This window comes from Ambystoma mexicanum, chromosome 12 (genome assembly GCF_040938575.1).
Source record: "Ambystoma mexicanum isolate Mex_15411 chromosome 12, UKY_AmexF1_1, whole genome shotgun sequence".
NCBI classification, from domain to species: Eukaryota; Metazoa; Chordata; class Amphibia; order Caudata; family Ambystomatidae; genus Ambystoma; species Ambystoma mexicanum.
In genome coordinates, this window is record NC_090936.1 from 995,369,371 (window position 1) to 995,396,190 (window position 26,820).

The 26,820-nt window shown below is 47.3% G+C and overlaps 1 protein-coding gene across 10 annotated transcripts in view; it reads left to right on the forward strand.

The window, feature by feature from the left end:
* The window catches only part of SBF1 (SET binding factor 1), a 2,512,102-nt gene that overhangs the window by 204,024 nt on the left and 2,281,258 nt on the right, over nucleotides 1–26,820 (forward strand). For all 10 annotated transcript variants that reach the window (XM_069629502.1, XM_069629505.1, XM_069629506.1 and 7 more), the window contains exon 2: nucleotides 8,978–9,063. In XM_069629502.1, coding sequence (XP_069485603.1) covers nucleotides 8,978–9,063 — 86 coding nt within the window. The remainder of the gene's footprint in view (nucleotides 1–8,977; nucleotides 9,064–26,820) is intronic.

The following is a 26,820-nucleotide window of genomic DNA, read 5'->3' on the forward strand; positions in this document are numbered from 1 at the left end:
CGGATTTAATTGTACAAAGTAAAGGGGCCAGCAGAGGTCTCTTCTGCACGAGAACGTTCTGCCTCCAAATAGATTGTCAGTACATTATGAACGAGCACAGCGTCACCAATGATGTCGCCTATAGGGTCTAAATATGCACTGCTGATTGGTAATACAGTACACATGATCATGCTCCATAGGGGATGCCAGGCTATGATTGGTTCTCACCCCCACCGTCTGTCTGCCTCCACGTGGGTCAGCTGGGCCCATGTCTTAAAGGACTGGCACTTCACATGTTGCTGTTTCAAGGCTACGATTTGTGCGCTAATGATACTACTACATCATTATGGCATGTACCTGGGAGGCTCATGGACTGGCATCAGGGGGAATGGAAGAAATACAATCGTGCTCATCCACACATTGTGTTCTATCATTTGCACTCCTCGCACCCAAGGCCTCCACCTTCGTCTTGATCTAGAATGTATCCCTCTCTGTACCTCGTACTACAAAGGGTGTATTGATGGGAAGAGGTGACATGGTCGCGCATGTTCAGGTTTTTTATAACCATTTGTTTTATTGCAGGCGGGCTGGGGTCACTCGCTTATCGTGGAATGCAGGGACTCTTGGATGGTGTCAGTGAGGGGTGCTATCCTTCCTGGTGGGCTGGGTGGGGTTTAGAGGCCTGCTGTTGGCCTAGTTGTGATGAACGGGCATGGCGAGGAGCCTGGTGCCGTCTCACAGCCTTGCAGGGCGCATTCCTCATTGTGATAATAAATAATGGCAACAGTCCTGGAACAAGAGGAAGATTCTGTAGGAATTAGCAGCGCAGGCTCATCTCTCCTCATCGTTTATGCTTGTTCATGTTTCTCAGTTGGGGCCTATGTTTACCGTGCAGCCATGTAGGGCTGCATTTGTCTTCCAGAACTATAAAACGGTCTCTTTATATGCGCACACTACATCTATACATCTACACCTCTACACTGTCAGTGATATTGTATCCAAGCTAAGTTTCTCTAACACGCCCCCACCCCGCAGCACATCACGCTATTCATGAGATTCCCCTCACGCTAAAGCGTCTAGGGGCGTGGGATAGACTCATTTGCATCCCAACATTCCCCCCTTTCATTAATTCTAGAGTAACAAACTCTCCCCCATATTTGCTCTTGTTTTCCCTTCTCACCGAAGCTTCATAGTGGGGCGTTCCCTTTATTGGCATCCTTGCTCTACACACGTAAGCTTTCTCCTGCTCGCGCATATTCTTCAGGTGTACATATCATGTAAATCCAGCCCCCATCCCCAGCTAGATCTACCCATACTTTATAGTGTTCAGGTTCTGTGAGACGGACAATGTTCCTGTGTTTGGAACGTGAATGGTAACATGTGCCATTCTTAGATAGAATTATGAACGTTAGCATGTCCCTCACTTAGAGAGAACTGTGAATGTTAGCATGTCCCTCACCTAGACGGAATTGTGAATTGGTAGCATGCCTCACACTTAGATGGAATTGTGAACGGTAGCATGTCCCACACGTAGGTGGAATTGTGAATGGTAGCCCGTGCCACACTTAGATAGAATTATGAATGTTACCAACTCCCTCACTTAGATAACTGTGAATGGTAGCATGTCCCTCACTTCCACGAAATTGTGAACTGGCAGCATGCCTAACTCTTAGATGATATTGTGAACGGTAGCAAGTGCCACACTTGGAGATGAAATCGTGAACATTAGCCTGAGTCGTATATAATTAGAAATACAATTGTCAACAAATGTCACGTGCCTGGTCTCGGGCGCTTCACAGATAACCACCATACCACTCCACTACATTTACTCTCTACTATACACCATCATTCAACTAGAACACAGCTATACCCCTGATAATTCGGCCTAGCTGTTCACATACGAAAACAAACCCATGAACACCTCATCACCCCAATGAAACACAGCTAACGGAGCACATTCCGGTCTATCTGTTCACATAGTCGTTCATCGGGCCTAATGCAGCCAGAACCCAGTCTGGGTGTCCACCCACCAGACTGCACACATCCAACTGATATCTTCAGCACCACACCTATCGCTAGGAAACGGCTATCATCCAACAACTACACCAGCTGCACATATATCCGGTGCACACACGCACCATACAACACTATCTCTCTCTACTGACTTGAACTACAGTTCCCGAGGGCGTTCAACCTACCAGCGCTTTGAGGTCTTACCAATGATATATAAAGCACTGTATGAATGGCAAGTAACATAACATAACATGTGCGACAATGTCCCATTCTTGGCATCTTCAGAGGGTACGAATGTGCAACATGAACTCCCGATCTTTTTGCACACACCACGCTCCATCGCCATCAGCATGTCCAGGACATACCTGTTATGCATCGTCGTCAGTGTCAGGGCGCACAGCTTGACTCTTATGACGTTCCCTTGTTAGATGTCGTTTGCCAACTGGATCAGTTCCAGTGTGCAATTTGGAGCCATTTGGCATTGGCTTGTGTTTGCACACTGGGTAGGAGTAAGGATGCAAACAATTTCTCTGCTGTGGTACAAAGTTTATATTCCGCCGGTATTTGTTTGAGTAGTTCGGGTGAGTCTTTGGGGAGATAGTTTGATGCTCTTTTTCCTCTCCACAGCTGGTCATATGGCTCTTTCTCAGGGAGAATGCGAAAGTCTGTTGGTGGCAGTGTACGTTGTGCTGCGATGGTCTGAAGGCACTGTGGGTGCTTCGTCGGGCAGTGGCCCCCCTTTCAAGTGTTCTTCTGGGACTACTAACAGGGCTGATTGTAGCGTAGCTAGCAAACAATAGCCCCTCCATGAGGATGGGAGGTGCAAGTGCGCTTGTTGGCCACACACCCAGTAGTAGTCCATTAGTGCCGCTGTGCCTTTTAGATCTGAGATTAATACTATTCCATCGTTCATTTGAGCCAACAAAGACCATTCCTTCACTGAAAAAACACAGTTCGTAAGTCTTTTCGTGATGCTTTTTCACTGGTTTCTCCATTGCTGCAATCCATGTCAGTTTTGTGACGTGCTCTGTCCACGTTTGTGCGAGGAGGGCCACAGTTTTTGCCAGAATCCCCAGGAGTCCTTTCGGCCCGGCACGTGAGGGTGGTTTCTTGCCACTTGTTAATGCACTTTGCTCCTTCAATCACCAAATGGGGGTACTTTAGACAGTTGGTCAGACTGGTTTTACACTTCTGGCTGCCTGAATCGATGAGTTGTAAATGTACTTTGCGTGCCTTGAAAGTGCCTTTGAGCCTACATAGCGCAAGATGAATCGGGCATTGCGCCTCTATAATTGGTGGTACTTGTGGTACTAGAACCTTGGGTGCCCCTGATGTGTGTGGTATTAACGAGCTCATGTAACAACTGCTATTGGTGGTTCGCCTTCCCACTGCGCTCATGTCGGAGTACCAATTGTTTGAGTTCTCGGGGTGGCGGATATCTTCGACCACATCCAGCCCTAGGCCATGGTATGCGTCCTATTTGGGGTTGCACGCTTGTCTTTTCATCCTGTCATGATAACCTACTCCTTTTAGTTGTAGCGGCGTTACCAATACTGTTAAGGCTACAAAAGAGGTTTTTAATAGTTGCAAGTAATATCTCAAACATTCTACTTGTGCATGCAGTTAGACGGGTACTGGTGTTTGCTTGGGACGTGATATACATATATACAGTCGTGTGTGTGGGTTCAGTTAAATTAAAGGGTTTGCTTTCATTCATGCTCATATTCAGGTTCCTCTTCAGGTTTGGTTCAGTTATATTAAAGTGTGTGTTTTCATTTACGCTCCTTCCGCTTCCCCCTCTTTTAGATAAAGGGTATCCCCCAGTGTATTCCTAACAAAAACATTAGAAAAGTAAACAGGATGGGCGTGAAGTGCAAGCCGTAGTCATATGAATACTTCCTAGTAGAACTAATTACATTTCTTTCAATATTCACTGAACAATTTAGATGTAGAACTCTTCATCTTTCCACCTCTAAAGAGAACAAGCACAGGGAGGGAGAGATTTGTTTAGTGTACAACAGAGTTTATGCTTTTAGCAGCAATGCATGTTTAACTTTTTTTACATGCATTTATATAGACGGCATTAAGCTAGGTGTGGTAGGCTGGTTGTGCTAGGTTTTTAGGGAACCTCTGTAGAGTTCAGAGGGACCTTGCGAATGTCTGAGAGGTGTATCCAATATTGCAGCCCCTTCATAGCGATGGGGGTTGAAAACATGACCTTTTAGGGATTGTTCTATTTTCTTACAACACTTCTGACACATGCCAGCTCCCCCAGCAACAGTGTTTGGGTGGGAGTTGTCAGCTGGCTGATCCATAGTGTTATGGGCGTTGTCTGGGTGGAGCGGTGCGATTTGTTATACGCATTTGATTGCACGTGTTAGATTTGTTAAATAAGCCTTGAATTCTTCTCTCAGAATTGTCGCAGCCCTATGGGCATCGGATGCTCGCCTCACATGGGCGATGGGTTTCTGTATGTGCCGGCCAGTCGCTATCTTGTGCAGCCAGAGGTGATGGTCTTTGGTGGGCTGAGCGCACAAATTGAACAGGGCCAGGGGTAGGCAATGGACCCAGTTCTTTTTCAGAGTATAACACAGTTTCGAAAGCCTGCTTTTGAGAAGGCCATTGATCTGTTCCACAAAACCATTCGCTTGGGGGTGATTATATGGAACACATGTAGTGCTTGATGCCTAACAGTGCTGTGATTTCCTTAGTTCATTGAAAAGGTGAGTACCGTCATCTGACCTCAGGACATCACACATCCCCCCCGCCCAATCGGGGGAATACCTCATGTACAAGGAATACTCCTGCGTCCTTCCTTTCCTCCATTCTTTTGGGACATTGCATCCCATTGGGACGCACCAGCACACTTTTTTTTGGCTTTTTTAATTCTTACCTGGGGCCACCGCACGTGACCGTAGCCCCACCTTCCTGAGCTCTGCATCGCCCTTCAGTCCTTTTCTCTCTAGGTCAGACGCACTTGCATCTTAAGGAATTTTTTCTGTTTGTTCCCTTGTCCTTCATATTCCTGCTACGGTTCCATGGTCTACTGTCTTGCTTCTATGCTGGAGCGTCTGGGGTTTGTGTCCTGTTCTTCATGCTAACATCGTTTTGCAAGGGCGGATCCCCATTCTCTGTCTGGAGTGGTTGGGACTGGAACACCGGTGGGACTCTTGCTTCTACTGCGACTCCTTCTCCGTCCGTGCACTCCAGCGTCGGCTTGCCAAGTGGTAGGTGGTCTTCAAACGGATTCCTTGTCCGCATTTACAGCAGTTCATTGAAGAAAAAAGGAAGCGTCCAGTAAGTTCCTTCCTTTTCAGGGCACTCCAGCCAGGGGAGTCCCTTCCGGGACCTTCTGCTTCTGGGAGTGGCTTTAGTACCAGAGCTCTCCCTGAGGTGTCCCTAAAGGTATCTAACCTGTAGAGTTTGCTCCGAGGTCCCCTGACTAGTCTTGAGGTTTCCTGTACAGCGACTAAAGGCACCAGGGTTGCACTTAGGGCTATTACTAAAACCAGCAAGATTGAGGGGCCCCCTCCGAGGGGTCTGGCTAGGGGCGGTGACACTATGCCTTCCCACAAACCTGTTTCAAACCGATCCTGTTGAGGGGGCAAAGAAGGAAGGCAAACGCTTTGAATGTTCAAGTACTGGGACTGCCGAGGTTCCGTCACCAAGGGCTAATTCTTCATCCAAATCTAAGGGGTCTCAAAAGCGCTCTAGATCTGCTAGCATCGGCTCTGCTGAGGTTCCCTATTGCAAGGCTAAAATGGATAAAAAGTCCCCTAATACCCCTGTGGTGACAATGGCCTCACTGACACCTGTGACGCAGTACCACCTGTGACGCAGTACACTTCAGGCAGTTACAAAATGGCGGACCAGCACACAGAGGCGGACATTTTGACTACCGCTCACACCAACGTTCTCAACGGCTGGTACCGAGGGGCCTGTTTTTGGGGTTGAGCAGCCTTTTCCACGCAATGTGGACAATAGGAATCTGTTCTGCCCTTCAATGGATTGGCGTGCTTGTTTTCTGGTGGTGGGCTTCTTGGCAACCAGTCTCTTTGCAATCCTGGGGGTATGCCCCCTTAGTGTGGCCTCTACCCACTCCTTTGCCTAGACCTTCCTCTGAGGAAGAGTCTTTTGGCAAATTCCAAGCCCTTATGCACTGTGACCCGATGAAGGCATACTTTAAGGATTTGTTCAAAGAAATGTATCCGAAGCCTCTCAAGCCACAACCTGCTCCGGCAACTGTTCAGCAGGTTCCGGTAGTGCCGGCCACTCCTCCCCTACCACGACTGCCTCCACTTTCATCTATAATTCACTCCTGTTGTACAGTCACGTCTGACCACAGACTCTGAGGTGCCATGTGCTGCGGATCAAGTTTTCTGTTCCCACCTCATAGGATGAAGATCAAGCGGACCAGCATAGCGAGGACCCGCCCCACTCTGTCAGAGCCTTTCATGACTGGGTTGTGGATGTAATGGCGTATCTAGATATTCCGATACCCCAGACTCTGGCTCCGCAAGGTGTACCTTCAGGAGCTTTTACACTCAACACAAAACCGCACAGGCCTTTTCCTTCAAAAGAATGTGCTAGCTGAAGCTTGCAAGGACTTAGAAAAACCTCATTTAAGTGACGGTCGCTAGAAGGTACTCATCAGAAGACATACCCTTGACTGCATGTCCACTACCTTCATCAACGATGGTGGCAGAAACTACGGTCCCGTCTAAGCTGTCCTCAGCATCCTCTACAGCAGATTCTCAAGTCCTTTCCAAGGAGGACAAGCGTCTTGATGCCATTGGGGAAAGGTGTTTTTTAATTCTGCTCTCTAGCTGCGACAGGCGAACACCAAGGTCATCCTGGCAGCGGCGAATCTCAAGCTGTGGAAGGAGGTTGCTGAGTTTCAGGCATGTTTTAGGCATGTATTCCTCTTGACAAGCTCGAAGATTTTAAAGACGTCTTTTCTGATGCCAGAATGCTGGCTCAAGACCTGCTGGAGGCTGCGGCCCATCATGTCTACTTCCGCTCGGGGCCTTATGATTGGAGTACGCAGTTCTCGAAGGAGATCCAGGACAAAGCACTTGATCCTCCTGTCGAAGGTAAAGAACTGTCTCATTCCTCCACTAATGAGGAACTCGCTAAAACAAAGGCAAGCCCGCAAATGGCAAAATCTTTGACGGTCCTTGCAAAAACCCAGCTAAAGCAACCTATACTCTGAGGTCGGGGACCCAAACAAGGTCCTTCTCAGGTATGAGGGTTCCAGCAGCCCCATGCACGCTGGGTATAAGGTCCCACTGGTGGGCCTCGCAGCAAAGCCAAGTAGCCGGTTTTTCTCTCGGTCACCAGCCTCCTCTTCGGCAATAGGTGGTACCACCACTGATCAACCATCTAAATTAAGTTTTCTATCAGGCTCACAAGACTCCGGTGGTAGGACGAATATCGTCTCATCTGGAGGATTGACAGACCATCACAGAATACCAATGGGTTTTGTCCACCGCCTGATCAGCATTCCACTTGGCCCTCCCTCATACCCCACCCTCTGACCCTCCTCTTCAACAGAATGGGTTGCCCTCCCTCAGATTCGAGGCACATAAACTTCTAGACCTCGGAGCAGTGGAACCTGTTCCCTTGCAGTAGCAAGGGGAGGGCTATTACTCCCGTGTGTTTACAGTGCCCAAACCCAACAAGGCTGAGTACTGTTGTCTGTATTTATTGTATTTATGGGCACTGGTGCTGCACAAGGAGGGGAAAAGCAGAACTGAGGCCAGTTGGCACTGTGCGTGCTATATATAACCTCTGTTGATGGCCAAGGGACATTGACTCGACGCAGGGCGCTCTCTACCGAATAGTTTTCCAAAGCAACTGAAGCTGGACATTACATGTCAAAGATGAGGAATACGTTGGAGGAACATCCAGTCGAAAGAATGTTACCAGTTGGTAAGTAACTTGTTCTTCCAGTTCCATAATCCGCGGTGTTGCCTTCTCAAGTTGAGCGCGAACAGTAGTGACACTGATGGTAATGCTGTCTCTAGTTTATCATTGACAGTGGCAAATCCTTGCTGCACGATGGTCATGACTACTTGGAGGTCGATAGGCGGTGAGGGCAGTACTCCCTCAGCTTGCACTTGGTTGCTTGCGCCTTCGCCAGCCATTTCCGCAGGCTTCGGGGTGGGTTTCGCAAATTTGTCCATGGATCCACTTTTCTTAGGTTGAGCCCCCTTAGGCATGATGCATCACTATCTGGCCTACTCACCTGGCTCGCAGTGTTATAGGTTGATGGACCTCAATTGCAGCGCAAAATCTGCGCACCCAACCTTGCCTAGGCACTCAAACCAGGAGAAGGTGTTAATTGACTAATGAGACAGCTGCGTAACAAAACCTCAGTGTCGCCACTAACCAATATTCCAAGTGTGTCCAAAGTATGCGGTTCGATGACCCCTTCAAGAGCTATCCATCAAGTCTGCCAACCCAGCGAACCTGGAATATATCACGGAGCCATTGGTGCGCCCAGCACCTCAACCCACGTATTCCAGCACTAAGTGTGGTATGCTTAGTATTCTGCAACCTGAGAACTGCCCTTTCACTGCTACATCTTTACTGCAATGTGCAATTGGGGCAAAGAGTGGAAGATTATCTCCTCCATCCCCAAACCAAGCCCTGCCACACCTCTCCACAACTGTTAAAGGTAGAAATTCACTAGTATTTTTCGGGTCTTGGATGAAGTGCTGTTCCTGCAGTAATATAACTGTGCTATGTGGTTGTATTGAGCACCATGTGAACCTGCTTGATGTAGCTGTAGTGTGTAGACTTTGGGTCAGAGTGCTCTAAGTTGTCACCGATTTCTGGACCATTCAACCGGATTGGCGGCGGGCAGGGGGGCCATGACTAAAGTGTTCCTCTGCAGTGCATTTACTCTTCTTTATATTTTGGTAAAAAGGAAGGAAGCCAGTTGCCGTGACACTGTTTAATTCCTCATTTCTGTTTGATTTAGGTTGTGGGGAAGGCCAGGGCCGGATCCTGCAGCGCTTTCCTGAAAAGGACTGGGAAGATAACCCTTTCCCGCAAGGCATTGAACTGGTGAGTATTGATCACATACGGTGAAGTAAAATAATATTTACCAGCTGCAGTGTCAGGCAATTAGCCGGAAATACTGTTCAAAATGTAGCAACCATAAGTAACTGCAAATGTTATCATTAGCTTAGATTAATTCCAGAAACCTCTGCTGTTGGTATGTTTGCCTATTCTCATATATTGGAATAACAGTACACTTTAATCAAATAGCTAGCTTTGTAAATTAAGGCATCTGCTGCCCAGCATTGTGAGCTACTTGCGGCACTTCACCCGTTCAGGTCTTGTCAAAGAAAAACTAGCCTTTAATTCCTCATAGGTTGATGAAACAGATTACCTGTGAGTCCAGTAATAGCGATGACTGTTGCACCACACCTCCAAATTACTGTCGCAAGCGTTTTGTAAAGTTGTATATCTTTACTCTGCCTTTTGTTTCGGTGTGCCCTTCCCTGCCTCCTCCCCACCTTGCATCCTGTCGTTTTTCCATCCTTGCTTTTCTTTCCGCCACTCCAAATATTGTTATGGTGCATGATTAGATTTTCTTTTGGCATCCTAACAAGGAAATCTGCAAGTGTCCCATATTTCTGAATTCAGCTGTTCACACCTTGACATATTTGTCCTTTTTAGACAGTTTTTTTTGCTTTCTTCCACCATGCCGCACTAGGAAACCCCACTGATAATGGATTGTACCTTGTCAGATTAAACATGTAAAGATTGTTAAATTGTTTAGTCTTCCGTGTCTTTGAAGGACAGTAAGACATTTTCAAGAACGCATTAAACCTATTGCACCAAATAAATGGACACGAATAGTCAAAGTATCACATTTCCTTTTGACTTTTGGTGTTCTCCCATCCCTTCTTGGTTATAATCGATGGATATGTTAATACAAATGTATCACAACTAGTCATTTGGCCTTTATAGTATCGTAATATTGGGTACTGTTACTTATAGAACCTTTGGAACAGAAGCCAGAAGCCAAACATGCTCCTGATTCTTGGGCATCTAGATTCACTCGGACATTTGTAGGCACCTCTCCTTCTCTATGTCCAAGATCTCTCCAGTACGCCAAGGAAGGGCTGGCAAACTCTTATTTGTGCAACAGGTCTCATTTGCAGTCTCTAAATCGCTTGAAAGAAGCACATAAAGCCAAACATGACTTCAAATATTGTAATGTTCAAGAAACAATGGCAGCAGTTTAGATGCTTTTTTCCTTGATGCCATTTTAGAAGAGATACCAAGATGTGCGTGTTAGGCAGAAACCTGTGCAGTTCCCTCTGGGACCACTGCAAAAGATTTAAGACTACAGGTGTTGGCAGTAAACCCACTTGGTAGCAGTCTGCACCACACAGATTCACTGTGGTAGCTGTGGCTGAGCAGTCAGACTTCCCTCAAGAAGAGTTAGGCAGTATACAGAGGATACGCAATAGGTACAGAGGTACAGTAGTACAAACAAACACTGACCAGAGCTAGGTGTAAAAGGATAAACTTATTTATTAAAGACACACTCATAAATTACACTAGCACAGAGAAAAGGTAAGAAGGTCAAAACACAGTTACTATTACTCATATGTACATCCCTAATCATTTGTTGGACAGTTCTAAGTTAACACCACTTATTTCCAACCAGAGGTGAGCGCTTAACGTTAGATGGTACTCCAACAAGTTTTTAAAAAGGGAGGGAAAAGGCAGAAATAAAGAGAGCAGTAAGATAAAACACTTTTCACATAAGGTTAGCAAAGGCAGACAATGGTGGAACAAGGAAATTTAGTTCGGGCGCTTTAGAGGGAGCCAGGCGAAAATATGCCCAAGATCACACACTGTCTCAAGTCTTTACAGGTGAGTAGAAAAGGTTTTACTACGTTTCCGAAAAGTTTAGTTAGGGTGTCCCAGGCCTACCCAGGGTCGAGAGCCGAGGACTAAATCTACCCCGTACAATCGGTGGCAAGGGAGGCCAGGCGGAACACAGTACCTTTACAAGTGGAAAGGATCCTCCAGCGGTGGTAGTCGTTCCTGGTAGTGGGTGCAAGTCGCGGCGTCGTCCAGAGGAAGAGATGATCTCGACGTGGAGGAAAGCTGAAGGTCGTTGCACTACCAGGGATGAGGCCAGCCGTGGAGTTTTCCGCACACAAAGGATTTTACCCCTCTTCCGCGGTTGAGGTAAAAAGTGGTATTCCGATTGCCGGAGTGCTTGGCACAGGCCAGGCGGCCGCGAGATGCTTCGGGACGGCGAAAAGAAGGCAACAACTGGTTGTCCCCACCAGTTAAGGGAAGAAGACTCTCCGGCGGGAGATCTCCTCTGTCGTCGGGAAAAGTGGTGAGACGGTTCTGCAGGGCTCCACCGGTGGTGTCGTCTTGGCAGGTCGGCTCAGCTTCTCCCTCTTCGGCTTCTTAGGTCCTGTGGCGACTTCTGAAGAACCAGTCCCAAAAACCCTGCTTTTATGCAGCAAACCCCCATTCATGCAGCCTAGCTGTCACTCAAACATGCTAAGTGGTGAGCGGGGTGGCTCACCACTTGGGCCAATCACACTAGAGTGCGACATGAGTTGGCAAGGCAACTCAGTCCAGGGTGCCTAAACCCCCTCCCACACCCCCTGTGGTACCCAGACAGAATGGCACCACTTTGGAGGGCTTCTGTGCAGAAGCCCGCCAAAAGTGGAACAAAGGCTCGACTCGGGTTCAGGGTTACTGAAGTGAACCTAGACGCCATTTTGGTGGCGAGTTCTGGCGAAAAATCTCAACCGGTGAATTTATTTTAATTAAATAACCCGGCGGTATCTTTAACATTGCACCAAAAAGTGGTGCATTAAAAACAATGGGAAATCCCATTGGGAAATATTCCGGTGGAATATTTCCGTGGTATCCACTGCCACCAGCCAGAACTCGGCGAGGGGGGACGGGACAGTACCCCCTCGACAACAGACCCAGGGGCAATCTAATTGCCCCTACCAGTACTTCCACAGTAAGATGGTTTGTACTGGTTAAGTTCCTAAGTTTAGACTAGTAAAGTTGATGGTAACTTTACTGACCCAGGGAGACAGTAGTCAGTCCCAGGGTGTGGAGTCTATGTGTGGGGGTCTCTATGACACCCCTGTGTTACTGCACTGAGGGTGCTGTGTAACACACATTCCAAAAACCAATGATGGCCTATGGGGAAAATTACCCCCTAGCCCATAAGCACATAACAAGTCACAGAAAACACTCTCAAATCATGTCCAGGAGTGAGGGAAAAAGAGTCTCACTCCTGGCAGGAGAAAAAATAAACCCCAAAAAATCCAGCAAAGCTGCTGGGGGACTCACTAGGTTAGGAAATTCAGCCTGAACAGAGAATTCTCCCTAACACTCGCCCCCCCCCCCCCAGACTAAGGGACAGGAGGATTTAATCCACTCCTGGATGAACCTCATACCTCTAGTCGATGACATACATCCTAGAGAGTCCATCAGCATTTTGATGGTGACACCCTGACCTGTGCTCAATGGTGAAATCAAACCCTTGGAGGCAGATTGACCATCTCAATAGTTTTGGATTTTCCCCTTTCATTTGCATTAACCATCTCAAGGGTTGGTGGTCAGTCTGAATGACAAAAGTAGAACCATACAAGTATGGCCTAAACTTCTTCAGTGCCCACACAATAGCAAAGCATTCTCTTTCGATTGTTGCCCACCTTGTTTCAGGATCCTTCAGTTTTCTACTGATGAAGCAAATGGGGTGTTCCCTACCCTTCTCATCCAGTTGGCTAAGAACTGCCCCTATACCGACATTGGAAGCATCAGTTTGTACAATGAAAGTTTGGTGGTAGTCAGGAGCTCTGAGTACTGGAGCTTGGCAGAGAGCTTTCTTCAGGTTTTCAAAGGCCTGATTGTATTCCTCATTCCATTTGACCTTCTTAGGGAATTTTGGAGAGGAGATCACATTCAGGGGAGAAGCTATGGTCCCATAGTTCTCAATGAAATTCCTGTAGTACCCAGTGAGGCCTAAGAAGGCTCTCACCTGGGTCTGAGTAGTAGGTGTTGTCCAATTTTGCACAGCTTCAATCTTGCTGAGCAAAGGCCTTATTTCTCCACCTCCTACCTCATGCCCAAGGTAGACCACTTTACTCTGACCAATTTGGCATTTGCTTGCCTTTATGGTCAGATTGGCCTGCTCAAGAGCCTGCAAAACATGTCCTAAGTGGGTCACATGTTCCTCCCAGGAGTGGCTGAAGACTGCAATGTCATCCAAGTATGCCATGCAGAAGTCCTCCATCCCAGCTAGAACTTGGTTCACCATCCTTTGGAATGTTGCAGGTGCATTTTTCAGTCCAAAAGGCATAACCTTGAATTGGTATAGGCCAACTGGGGTAGAAAATGCAGTTTTCTCCTTGGCATGGTCGGTCAGGGCTATTTGCCAATAGCCTGACGTAAGGTCCAGTGTGCTGAGGTACTTGGCTGCACCAAGTTTATCCACCAACTCATCTGTCCTTGGCAAAGGGTGGGCATCAGTCTTGGTGACTGCATTAAGAGCTCTATAGTCCACACAGAATCTCAACTCTTTGGATCCTGCCTTTGGTACTAACACCACTGGGCTAGACCATGGACTAGTAGAGGGCTCTATTACCCCGAGATCAAGCATCTTCTTGACCTCACCTTTGATGTGGGTTCTGACATGTTCTGACATTCTATACCCTCTGCTTTTGACTGGCAGACAGTCACCAGTGAGTATCTCATGCTGTCCCCAAGGGGTCAAGCCTGGTGAAAGTGAGAACAGGGAGGCAAACTGATTTAACATAGCTTTGCACTCTTCCTGTTGCTCAGGGGTCAGATCTGAAGAGAGATTAACTCCTTCAACCTTTTCGTCCAAAGGTAAGCCTCTCAGGAGGTCAGGTAGAGCTTCACTCTCCTCCTCCTCTTCTGATGAAGCTAGAAGCAATGCTCCTACTTCTGGTCTAGAGACATAGGCTTTGAGGCGGTTGGTGTGGAAGACTCTGGGAGCTTCCCTGGGGTTGCCCAGATCCACCAGATAGTTGACCTCTCCAAGTTTTCCCACAACCTTGAAGGGTCCCATCCATTTGTCTTGCAAGGCCCTCTGCCTTGTTGGAAGCATAACTAGAACTAGCTGGTCTTGAGTGAACTCAACCAGGTTAGCCTTCTGATCATGCCAATGTTTGGTCAGAGTTTGGCCAGCTTTCAAGTTGTCACTTGCTTCTGCCATCATTTGTGACATTCTCCTACGGAGACCTATCACATAGTCAGTCACTCTGACTGGCTTGGGGGAAGGAGCACTCTCCAGCCCCTCCTTAATCAGGGCCAATGGGCCTCTGACTGGATGGCCATAGAGAAGTTCAAAGGGAGAATAACCTACTCCCTCCTGAGGGACTTCTCTATAAGCAAAGAGAAGGCATGGCAGTAGAAGGTCCCACTTCTTCTTAAGGGGTTCCTCTAAAGCACCGATCATGCTCTTCATGGTTCTGTTAAACCTTTCCACCAACCCGTTTGTCTGAGGGTGGTAGGCGGTTGAGAAATTGTAGGTGACTCCGCAGGTTTTCCACATGGCTTTCATGTAGTTGGACATAAAGTTTGATCCCCTGTCAGAGATCACCTCCTTAGGAAACCCAACCCTGGTAAAGATACCAAGGAGGGCCTTAGCCACAGCCTGAGCTGTAACAGTCCTCATAGGAATTGCCTCAGGGTACCTAGTAGCATGGTCTACTACAACAAGGATAAACCTGTTGCCTGAGGAGGTTGGGGGATCAAGGGGACCAACAATGTCAATCCCTACCCTCTCAAATGGGACTCCCACAACTGGGAGGGGCACTAAAGGTGCCACATTCTTGGAACCAACCTTACCAGAAGTCTGGCAGGTATGGCAGCTCCTGCAATATCTATCTACTTCAGCCCCCATCTTTGGCCAATAAAAGTAGAGGGAGAGCCTTTCCTTGGTCTTCTTGAAACTCAAGTGACCAGCCAAAGGAATCTCGTGGGCTAGTTGCAAGAACTGTTGTCTGTTCTCTTGGGGCACTACCAGGCGTTGGTAGGCTCCAGGTTCAGATTCAGTTGGTTCACTGTAGAAGAGGCCATCTTCCCAATGTAACCTATACTTCCCAGGCTCTTGCCCATCAGCCTGAGAAGGTGCCTGCTGGCGGAGACCCTCCAGAGTTGGACATTCTCTTTGTCCCTTACGGAAAGCTGTCCTGCTGGGTCCACCTTCTGCCAGTAAAGACTGCAGCTCAGGATGGTCAGCCGGGTCCAGGTCTCCAATAAGTTCTGGGCCTCCTACTAGCTCTTCTTCAGAGTCTAGTTCAACCACACAGGGTTGTACCTCCCTCTCAGCCTCAGCTGGAGGTGGAGTTACAGGTGTAACTTTGGACAACCTCGGGGAAGTCCTTGTTGGAAGCACTGGAGTGCTTGCTGTAGGTTTTCTTCTAGGAGTCTTGGGTTGCCCCTTTGCTCCTGATCTGGTAGTTACTGCAGTAAGTTGCTCCAGTGGGAGAGGAGTGATTTCTGTCATCTCCTGAGATAAACCTCGCAGGGTTTTCTCTCTTGCAGGTTTGGTGAGCTCCTGTAACCTTTTACTAGGAGGTCTGGGGGTATGTGACACAACTCCAAGAGCTTTCAGGTCATTTCCCAACAGAACCCTTCCTGGCACCTCACATTGTATACTGACAGGTATTTTTACAGCCATATCATTACACTGGATGAGAACTGGTAACTGGGGACACATCTGCACAGGCCCTCCAGCTAACTTGGTGAGGCATTTGGGTGCCTTAGCAACATCCTCTGCCTTGAAAAACGATTCATCCACCACAGTTATGCTGGCCCCAGTGTCCCTGATGGCAGGAGTCTCCTGACCATTCACATGGACACTGTCCTTATAATACTCTTTAGTATTATCTGGGATAGAATTATACACATCTAAATTCTGTTGTTCCCACAACCCCAGAGAGACTAAAGAAACACTGGCTGAGATTCCAGTGGGTTCATCAGCCAGTAGTAGAAAGTTTCCACTTGCCATAGTGACTTCCTCCTCTGGAGCGAAGGCTAAGGAGACAAGCTGGACCCCTGAAGGTTTACCCTTGCATCTGGGATCTCCTTTCACATGGTCAGTAGCCTTACAAACATAACAGGCCCCTTGGAATGGAGGCTTGTTCTGACCTCCTTCTGGTTTAGCACCAGAAGGTATACTACTCTGCTGTGGTTTTCCAGGTGGCTTACCCTTATGGTTTGGTTTGGGGCCCTCTTTGGAATTAGAATTATTAGAATTCTCTTTGGAGTCTTTCCTAGGCTGTCTTCCCTCATCCTTCTTCTGAGTTGCCCCAGAATCCTTGTGAGTAGCCCTGTTGGCAACCCACAAGTCAGCAGCCTTTGCTAGTTTCCTAGGATCTAATTCCTGTGAATCAGCCAAGTGCTGTCTGAGCTCAGGAGAGCAGGCATCATAGATTGACTCCAACATTACAAGATTCCTCATTCCTTCATAAGTGTTCACTTTGTAACCCTTAATCCATCCCTCTAAGTTTTTCAACCCTTCACACACCCAGGTAGCCCAAGGGGTACCATCATGCTTTTTGAGGCTTCTAAACCTCCTAAGATACTGGGAAGGGGTCTTCCCAAACCTAGCTATTAAAGCTAGTTTCACACTTTCATACTCTTGCCTATCCTCCTCCCCCAACTCCATTACCACCTCAGTCGCAACAGGGGGAAGCCTAGAGAACAACCAGGTAAGTAAAGCATTTCCTGTGATATTCTGGAGCCCATGATTATATTCAAACTGAGACAACCAATCCAACACATCCAATTTTGGCTCATACATACCAATCAATTCCTTAGGCATCCGGGGTCTTTTAGGACTGGAACTTCTAGAGGAGGCAGAGAGAAGCATTCTCAACAGACAATTTCTTCATTTCTAGCTCATACTTGAGCTCCATTTCCCTTAGCCTTAGTTCTTTGTCAGTTTGAGCATTAAGTTTCTTGTACTCTAATTCAAGTTTCATTTTCTCTAGTTCAAAGTATTGAGGACTAAATGTGGGACCTGGCAAAGGTCCAGTAGGTACAGCTGGTAGAGCAGACGGAGGCCTAGAGGGACTATCTACAACAGTTTCATCCTCCTCTTCTGGTTCTGATCCAAGATCATCAATATTTTGTTCAATATCAATTTCATTGCTGTTCTCTACATTTGCTGGAGTGATAGGTTCCTCTGAACCATCATCCAGACTTTGGTTTTCTAACAACCTTTCTATTAGCTCCATTTTCTTTCCTTTAGTCATGAGATTCTTATGCTTACAGAGAAGTCTTAGACAATCAGCAGTTTTTGTAGCAAGGGACTCTTGACTATAACTTTCCATAGTAGACAGGTTAAAAATGACTCTTTCTTTCTTGTGCTTAAGCTTTGTGGTTAGTTGCACTAAGGTATCTCAAAAGTACTCTAAAGTGTATACTCCATACAGATCCCACCGCTGTACACCAGTGTTAGGCAGAAACCTGTGCAGTTCCCTCTGGGACCACTGCAAAAGATTTAAGACTACAGGTGTTGGCAGTAAACCCACTTGGTAGCAGTCTGCACCACACAGATTCACTGTGGTAGCTGTGGCTGAGCAGTCAGACTTCCCTCAAGAAGAGTTAGGCAGTATACAGAGGATACGCAATAGGTACAGAGGTACAGTAGTACAAACAAACACTGACCAGAGCTAGGTGTAAAAGGATAAACTTATTTATTAAAGACACACTCATAAATTACACTAGCACAGAGAAAAGGTAAGAAGGTCAAAACACAGTTACTATTACTCATATGTACATCCCTAATCATTTGTTGGACAGTTCTAAGTTAACACCACTTATTTCCAACCAGAGGTGAGCGCTTAACGTTAGATGGTACTCCAACAAGTTTTTAAAAAGGGAGGGAAAAGGCAGAAATAAAGAGAGCAGTAAGATAAAACACTTTTCACATAAGGTTAGCAAAGGCAGACAATGGTGGAACAAGGAAATTTAGTTCGGGCGCTTTAGAGGGAGCCAGGCGAAAATATGCCCAAGATCACACACTGTCTCAAGTCTTTACAGGTGAGTAGAAAAGGTTTTACTACGTTTCCGAAAAGTTTAGTTAGGGTGTCCCAGGCCTACCCAGGGTCGAGAGCCGAGGATTAAATCTACCCCGTACAATCGGTGGCAAGGGAGGCCAGGCGGAACACAGTACCTTTACAAGTGGAAAGGATCCTCCAGCGGTGGTAGTCGTTCCTGGTAGTGGGTGCAAGTCGCGGCGTCGTCCAGAGGAAGAGATGATCTCGACGTGGAGGAAAGCTGAAGGTCGTTGCACTACCAGGGATGAGGCCAGCCGTGGAGTTTTCCGCACACAAAGGATTTTACCCCTCTTCCGCGGTTGAGGTAAAAAGTGGTATTCCGATTGCCGGAGTGCTTGGCACAGGCCAGGCGGCCACGAGATGCTTCGGGACGGCGAAAAGAAGGCAACAACTGGTTGTCCCCACCAGTTAAGGGAAGAAGACTCTCCGGCGGGAGATCTCCTCTGTCGTCGGGAAAAGTGGTGAGACGGTTCCGCAGGGCTCCACCGGTGGTGTCGTCTTGGCAGGTCGGCTCAGCTTCTCCCTCTTCGGCTTCTTAGGTCCTGTGGCGACTTCTGAAGAACCAGTCCCAAAAACCCTGCTTTTATGCAGCAAACCCCCATTCATGCAGCCTAGCTGTCACTCAAACATGCTAAGTGGTAAGCGGGGTGGCTCACCACTTGGGCCAATCACACTAGAGTGCGACATGAGTTGGCAAGGCAACTCAGTCCAGGGTGCCTAAACCCCCTCACACACCCCCTGTGGTACCCAGACAGAATGGCACCACTTTGGAGGGCTTCTGTGCAGAAGCCCGCCAAAAGTGGAACAAAGGCTCGACTCGGGTTCAGGGTTACTGAAGTGAACCTAGACGCCATTTTGGTGGCGAGTTCTGGCGAAAAATCTCAACCGGTGAATTTATTTTAATTAAATAACCCGGCGGTATCTTTAACATTGCACCAAAAAGTGGTGCATTAAAAACAATGGGAAATCCCATTGGGAAATATTCCGGTGGAATATTTCCGTGGTATCCACTGCCACCAGCCAGAACTCGGCGAGGGGGGACGGGACAGTACCCCCTCGACAACAGACCCAGGGGCAATCTAATTGCCCCTACCAGTACTTCCACAGTAAGATGGTTTGTACTGGTTAAGTTCCTATGTTTAGACTACTAAAGTAGATGGTAACTTTACTGACCCAGGGAGACAGTAGTCAGTCCCAGGGTGTGGAGTCTATGTTTGGGGGTCTCTATGTCAACCCTGTGTTACTGCACTGAGGGTGCTGTGTAACACACATTCCAAAAACCAATGATGGCCTATGGGGAAAATTACCCCCTAGCCCATAAGCACATAACAAGTCACAGAAAACACTCTCAAATCATGTCCAGGAGTGAGGGAAAAAGAGTCTCACTCCTGGCAGGAGAAAAAAATAAACCCCAAAAAATCCAGCAAAGCTGCTGGGGGACTCACTAGGTTAGGAAATTCAGCCTGAACAGAGAATTCTCCCTAACACTGCGTTGTCTCCGCTCTTTATTTTTTCGACGGGAAACCCTCCATGTATGTAGTATCCTAAACCTTCCTCCTTTCACCTGCCACAGGAGGGCCCTTCCTCCTTTCACCTGCCACTTTTTTTTTTCTCTCCCTGGAATGACATCTCTACCCAAGTGGCAATCGGACGGAGAGTTCCTGTGCTTCCAAAAAAAGTGAAATCCAGCTCGTGGGGAATCGGATGCTAGCCCTATCTGGTAGCCAATAGATGAATGCCAGTGAGGTGACCTCCCCCAAATACTGCCATTTAAAAACAATGTGCAGAGATGAACATGTTGCAGGATTTTTCCAGTAAATCCCTGCCCAAATACTACATTTTGAAAGGTATGCCAGTGGCATATTCTATGTTGTGTAAACTGTCATACATTTGCTTGCATTGCCTAATGCACGAAAACATCAGATCAAATTGTCCCAGAACGAGAGGATTGTGGTGTGGCCTTTCAGAAAGACAAACATCAAATTAAACAACTTAACACCAAGCTAGAGCTTCCTAATGAAGATTAATTTGCAGAAGACTACAATGAACCTTGGTTCATGAATCCCACAATTGATGGTTTGATATCGTGTCACAATGGCATTATGTTAGGCAGAAACCTGTGCAGTTCCCTTGGGGAACACTGCAAAAGATTTAAGACTACAGGTAGAGCAGTAAACCCCTTTGGTAGCAGTCTGTACCACCCAGATTTACCTGGTAGCTGTGGCTGAGCAGTCAGACTTCTCTCAAGAAGAGTTAGGCAGTATGCAAAGTATACACAATATGTACCAAAATACAATAGCACAAGCAAACACTGACCAGAGCTTGGTTTCAAAAGTATATAGTTATTTATTTAAAATACACATAAGTTAAAAACACTCTAGCAAAATATAGTAAACACTTCAAACACAGTTATAACGAAAGTAGATTCAATCCTTTCTCCTATCTAGACAACTCTAGGTTAACACCACTTAATTAAAACAGAGGTGAGTGCTTAACGTTAGATGACACTCTAGTAGTTTCCAAGAAAGGGAGAGAAAAAGCAGAAATGGGTTAAACACACCACTCTAAGGTCCAGAACACTTGCAATGGCTCAAAGAAGCACAAAGTCACAGGTGAGCAAAAGTCACTGGGCAGGGCCCACTCTTAGAGTAGCCGGAGCGAAAATGTGCCCAAGATCACACTGTTATTAGGGATTCAAAGTCTTGCAAAGAGTTAGAAAGAGTTTAGAGTGGCTTAGAAAGTTTAGCCAGGGTGTCCCAGGCACTCCCAGGTTCGAAAGCCGGGGGCTAAATCTACCCCGTACAGTCGGTGGCAAGGGAAGCCAGGCGGAACACGGTACCTTAAGTGGAAAGGATCCTCCAGCGGTGGCAGTTGTTCCAGGCAGTGGCAGCAAGGCTCGACGTCGGTCAGGGGAGAAGAAGTTCTCGCTGAAGAGCAGAAGAAGAAGGTCGTTGCACTGCCCGGGAAGAAACCAGCCGCGGAGTCCTCCGGTAAAAGGGTTGTACCGACTTCCGTGGTTGGGGTAAAAGTGGTGGGGTTCCGGTTGCCGGGGTGCTTGGCACTGGCAAGGCGGCCACGAGATACCTCGAGAAGCGAAAAGAAGGCGAAAACTGGTTGTCCCCACCAGTAAAGGGAAGGAGCCACTCCGTTAAGAGTTCTCCTCGGTCGTCGGGAAAAGTGGTGAGACGGTTCAGCAGGGCTCCACCGGGTGGTGTCGTCGAAGCAGGTCGGCTCAGCTCTTCCCTCGTCGGATTCTTGGTCCTGTGGCGACTTCTGAAGTCCCAGTCCCCAAAGCCCTGCTTTTATGCAGCAAACCCCCATTCACCCAGCCTAGCTGTCACTCAAACATGCTAAGTGGTGAGCCGGGCGGCTCACCACTTGGGCCAATCAGGACGGAGTGCGACTTGAGTTACCAAGGTAACTCAGTCCAGGGTGCCTAAATCCCCCTCCACCCCTCCTAAGTACCCCAGACAGAGTGGCACCACTTTGGAGGGCTTCTGTGGAGAAGCCCGCCAAAAGTGGAACAAAGGGCTCCACTTTGGGTCAGAGTTACAGAGGCGAACACCAACGCCATTTTAGAATCAAGTTTTGGCAAAAAGTCCCAACCGGAGTTATAAAAATAAATATATAAACCGGCGGTATGTTTAAGGCTACCGTAAATAAATAATTAAATGTGTTAGCCTAAAACAATGGGAAATCCCATAGGAAAATATTCGCGGTCGAATATAAAACGTAGTTTCCACTGCCACCAGCCAAAACTCGATCAGGGGGGACGGAGACGTGCCCCCTCGACTAACAGACCCTGGGGCAATCGAATTGCCCCAGCCAGTACGTCCACAATATGATGGTTTGTACTGGTTCTGTTCAGGATTCAAGACTAGCAAAGTCTTTGGTGACTTTACATGCCCTGGGAGACAGTAGTCAGTCCCAGGGTATGGAGTCTATGTTGGGGAGTCCCTAGGACACCCCTGGGTCACGGCACAGAGGGTGCTGTGTAACCCACATCACAAAAATACATGAGGCCCTATGGAGTAAAAGACCCCATAGCCCATTCAACACAAGGTTTGTCCAAGATAACACAGTTCAACATGTCCAAGAGTGAGGGTAAAAGAGTCTCACTCTTGGCAGGAGAAAAAATTAAACCCCAGAAATCCAGCAAAGCTGCTGGGGGACTCACTAGGGAGGGAAATTCAGCCTAAACAGAGAATTCTCCCTAACACATTATTTGAGAGGTGCAGATCTAAGTACAAAGAAAACCATACATATGTCTGCAAAAAGCTGGAGAATTGACAACAGACTTTACAGAACTCTGGCATACCAAGTCAAACATTACATTAATACATCTTTAACTTCCTTTATTCTGTGGTTCACAGACCTTTCCTTGATCAAGCCAGGTATGTTCTACTGTCAAGGGGAGAGGACACTTCAGAGTCACAGGCCTCGAACCTGGCAATAATCTTTATGCTTATCCAAAACGCATATCTGCTCCCTCCTGCATTTGCCATCCCTCCACCCCCTGAAATTAGTAAACTGCAAATAAAACTGACAGATATGTGTTTGTATAGCTTCTAGAGAAACAATTAGAAGATGTTGGAATGCATGCTCAGACCAGATGTAGATTGCAAAAAATATATCAAAATAATGGAAATGAGCATGGGACATTGTAGAGGGGAGCTGGGTGTGTCATAGGTGGGGATGATTGGTGCGAGTTGGAACTCGTACAAGTTATTATGTAGGGTGTAGGATACATTTGTACACAAGTCTTAACCTGAACTAACACCGCGTTTACGAGTAGACCTAAATCCTCGCAGGTCATGTTTTCACCAAAACAAAGAAAAATTAGGCCTTATCCTTTGCCCCACCATTGCATCCTACCCAGGTGCAGCGAAGGAACATGCGTATGCCCCCACATCAGTTAGACCTCTGATCTAATTAGGAATGCGTTCAGTCGGAGAAGTGAAGGATTGCGGCCTTGCACCAACGTCGTACTCCTGGGAGCGAAGGCAGAGGTCTTAGGATGCCAAAACACTAACCAATATTTAGGACACTTGTGCTCCCCAGAACGATGGTCTTTCTATTTGAACTACTAAATGTGCAGGGAAATGGGCTCAATCCTTCGTGAACTGGATTGATTAGTGAGACGCTAGGCTCATTTTGTTTTGAGGGTGGGGGGGCGCTGATAAAGGGGAAGCAGCATAATCGATGTTTTGTTCCAAGGAGAGCTAAGAATGATGCCTATACAGTGGGGAGGGTATGATGGGGGGCGCCAACGTGTCTGTGATGAGAAAAGGGCTGCTTTGTTCGGAAGGACAGATTGCCCTCGAAGTTGCCCACTGAGTTCACATTGATAACCAGGTGCATGTCACATGGTTAGGATCGAAGGTAGGGTGGTGCTAGCTGATGTTAAACAATTGCTTTTTACCATTCCTTGATGGACGAGGAAATTTCCCGCGTATGGTGAAGAGGGGCAAAAAGCCAACTGAACCAATTGGAGGATGGGTTATATGTAATCATTAGCATGCACATAGGCGGCAGCCAATGAGGGTGGGGGGATTAACACTGTATATTGAGTGCATCATAAGTGACGATTTGCTTGTTTTATAACCTGAATCTGGTACGAAAGATGTCAGAGCTCTTTGGCAGTGAATTTGTAATACCCTGTCACTTTTTCCTTTTGTATACAAAATAAGAGCTCTTTTCAAATGGATTGTCCTCTCACGTATTACTCATTTTTTGATATATCCATATCCATCGTCAGCTGCTTCAGAAACATTTATTTCCAGTAGGGGGTGCTGCGCGTCAATGCTGGTCGACTCAGTCCTGCAAGGGCTTCCGTCTCGTTGTTGACGTAATCACTGCTACATATAGCGCGCGCAGCGACCATTGGCTTCAGTTCTGTTTTTCCGTGAGAACTATCGCTTCTGAAGATCAGCGCGCTTTGGTGCCTTCAAGAAACATATTGAATTTTGTGAAATAATGGAATCTTCGTCGGCATCATCGAACCAAGATCGGGCAAACAATGCCACGAAAACAGATGAAAATGTCCCTTAAGGGAACCCCATCGGCTGTTTGTGGTGCTTGGGATCTGATCATAGGACATCAGAGTGTGGATCCTGCCTTTTGATGACAGTGAAAGCCCTGAAAGAACATAAACGGAAATTAGCTGCAGGTAGGTCATATAAATCCCCTTTGACGACTGTCGAAAAAGCGATCCTCTGAGTCAAGGGGCGACTCTCCTCAACTGAAGGAAGCTGAAAGACTCATCTATACAGGAGTGGACCTAACCACTCATTTTCTTCACGACGAATCAAGAAAAGGTGTCACAGGTCGTTGTTTTAAAGTTCCTCGGGTAACCTCCCTGACAAAATCAGCTTCTCTGGCTGAATGGGAGAGATTCTGCCCAAAAATGCTCAGTCTTAGCAAATGCGGCCCAACCCCCTTGAAGTAGAAGAGTAGGCGCCATGTCCCTTTCGAGGGAAAACCAGACAAAGAAAAGGCAAAAGACAAACTCGGTGTGCCATAGAGTCCGGATGTCCATGAGAACTCCTCCAACCTTCAAAGGTTGTCGAGAGTCTATGATTCGGACATAATCGATGTGGAAGGAGTCGACGACCTTGCTGGCAAAATCTTCAACACCAGTGTTGCCTAAACCGTCTTTGCCGAAAACATCTACGACGTCATCGATGAAAGTGACAAAGGTGTCGAAGGATGTCGAGAAATCTAGAGAAACCTGCACTACACTTCCAAGAAAAGATTTTTTTAAATCTCTTCAATATATGAAGAGCATGAGCCATCAGAGGATGAAGCATGTCCTTTTGGATTGCAGTATACCGTTCCAGAGGCTCTAATATCAGAAGAGTGCAGGATGAAGGATATGTATGCGACACTGCAAACAGCAAGTGAGATAGATACATCCCCTTAACTTGAATTCGGCAGGCCAGACCCCTAATAACACGCAGATGGGTCATATAGACAGCTAATGACTAGAGTCATTGAATATTTGGGATGGAGCAGGCCTGCGCCACCTTATGAGCAGGATGACCTGACTGACATTTTGGACAAGTGCCCTTAAGACATCCCTATTCTGCCTTTTCATGTGGCCTTACAGAGGCTGATCAGTGCCAACTGGGAAACGCCAGAGTTGATTCCGGCGGTGAATAGAAGATTGTCTATTAAATACAGGACCTCTAGTAGTGATCCAGTTTATCTTTCAAAACATCCCACTCCAGAAAGCCTGGTAGTACAGGCTGCCACTTCTACTTCAAAACAGACTGCCTACCCGAAGATTCCCCCAGACGGATGACAACGCTATGATGCCATGGAAAAGAAAGTCTTCTTTGCTGTGAGTATGGCCCTTAAATTGACAAATGCCACATGTGCACTGGCTATGTTTTTGTTTACCCTATGGGAATGTATAGCGATGGCAGCTAATCGTATTCCGGGAAGGGAGTTATTTTTTTAACATTCTTAAAATGGGAGGGAAGCTATGTTGGAGTCCCTTCAAACTGGTCTCGACTCTGCGGTCAGTATCAGCAGAGCAATGACGGCGTGCTACGTAGGTTTGCGTGGTAGGAAAGTCTGGGTTTGCTTCGGATGTGCAATCAAGATTTGTTAACATGCCCTTTGACGGCACACACTTATTTGGCAGCAAAGCTGACGAGAGCCTAGAGAAGCTGCAGACCTCCAAAGTGGCAGCCAAATCCATTGGTGCTGCCGCCTGACAACCGCAAACTCACCCCAGTGGTACAGCTTGGAGGGGCAGGTCCTTCTGTTTTTATTCCTCAGCTGGAAGAGCGAGAGGACTGCCGAGTAGGAGAGGTTGGTGCTAAGACCTTTTTGGCAACAGCTGCTTTACCGTCAGGGGATGCATCAGCCCCCTCAAAACCTCTGAGGCCTTAGTCCACAAAACCCTGGTGGGAGACAGACACTCGCTGCATCTGCAAGAATGGCGAGTTATTACTTCAGATGCATGGGCATTGGAAACAGGGTTACTGCCTTCCCTTTCTAAAAAGGCCTCGGGATCATCCCCCGGGGTGGTAACTCTTTTCAAAATCTGCTCCTTGTGCAGGGCATTTTGACCCTGCTGGAGAAAGGTGCTATAGAACCAGTACCTGTAGTGGAGACAGACAAGGGTTAGTAGTACCCTTATTTCCTAATCCGCAAGGAGGACGGAGGATTGAGACCCATTTTGGACTTAGTATACTTGCACAAGTTCCTCAGAAAGGACTTGTTCAAGATGGTTACTCATTCTCAGATCCTTCAGGCCATCCAACCTGCTAACATTCATGTGCAAATCCATCACACGCACAGAAGGTACCTGAGGTTTGCCGTTGGAGGTTCGCATTATCAGTTTCGAGTTCTGCCTTTTGGGCTGACCGCCGCTGCAAGCATTTTCACCAAGTTGATGTTGATGGTGGCAACAAGTGTCGGGAGGGGGGGGGGTCACATCTACCCCTACCTGCACAATTGGCTGATCAGGGCTCGGTCACCCGATCAGGCCCTGAAACATCTCCGCATAACCTGCCACTCTCTCCAGACTGGGCTTCTCCCTAATTTACCAGGAGTCCCACATAATACCATCATTCATCGGAGCAGTCCTGGGTGCGTCCTTGGGAACAGCTTTGCCACCCGAGGTGAGGGCTCATTACATTCTGCATATGGTTACCAAATTCCAGAGTTCCTAGCATCTTCTGGCCTTTGATTTTTGGAGGTTTCTCAGCCT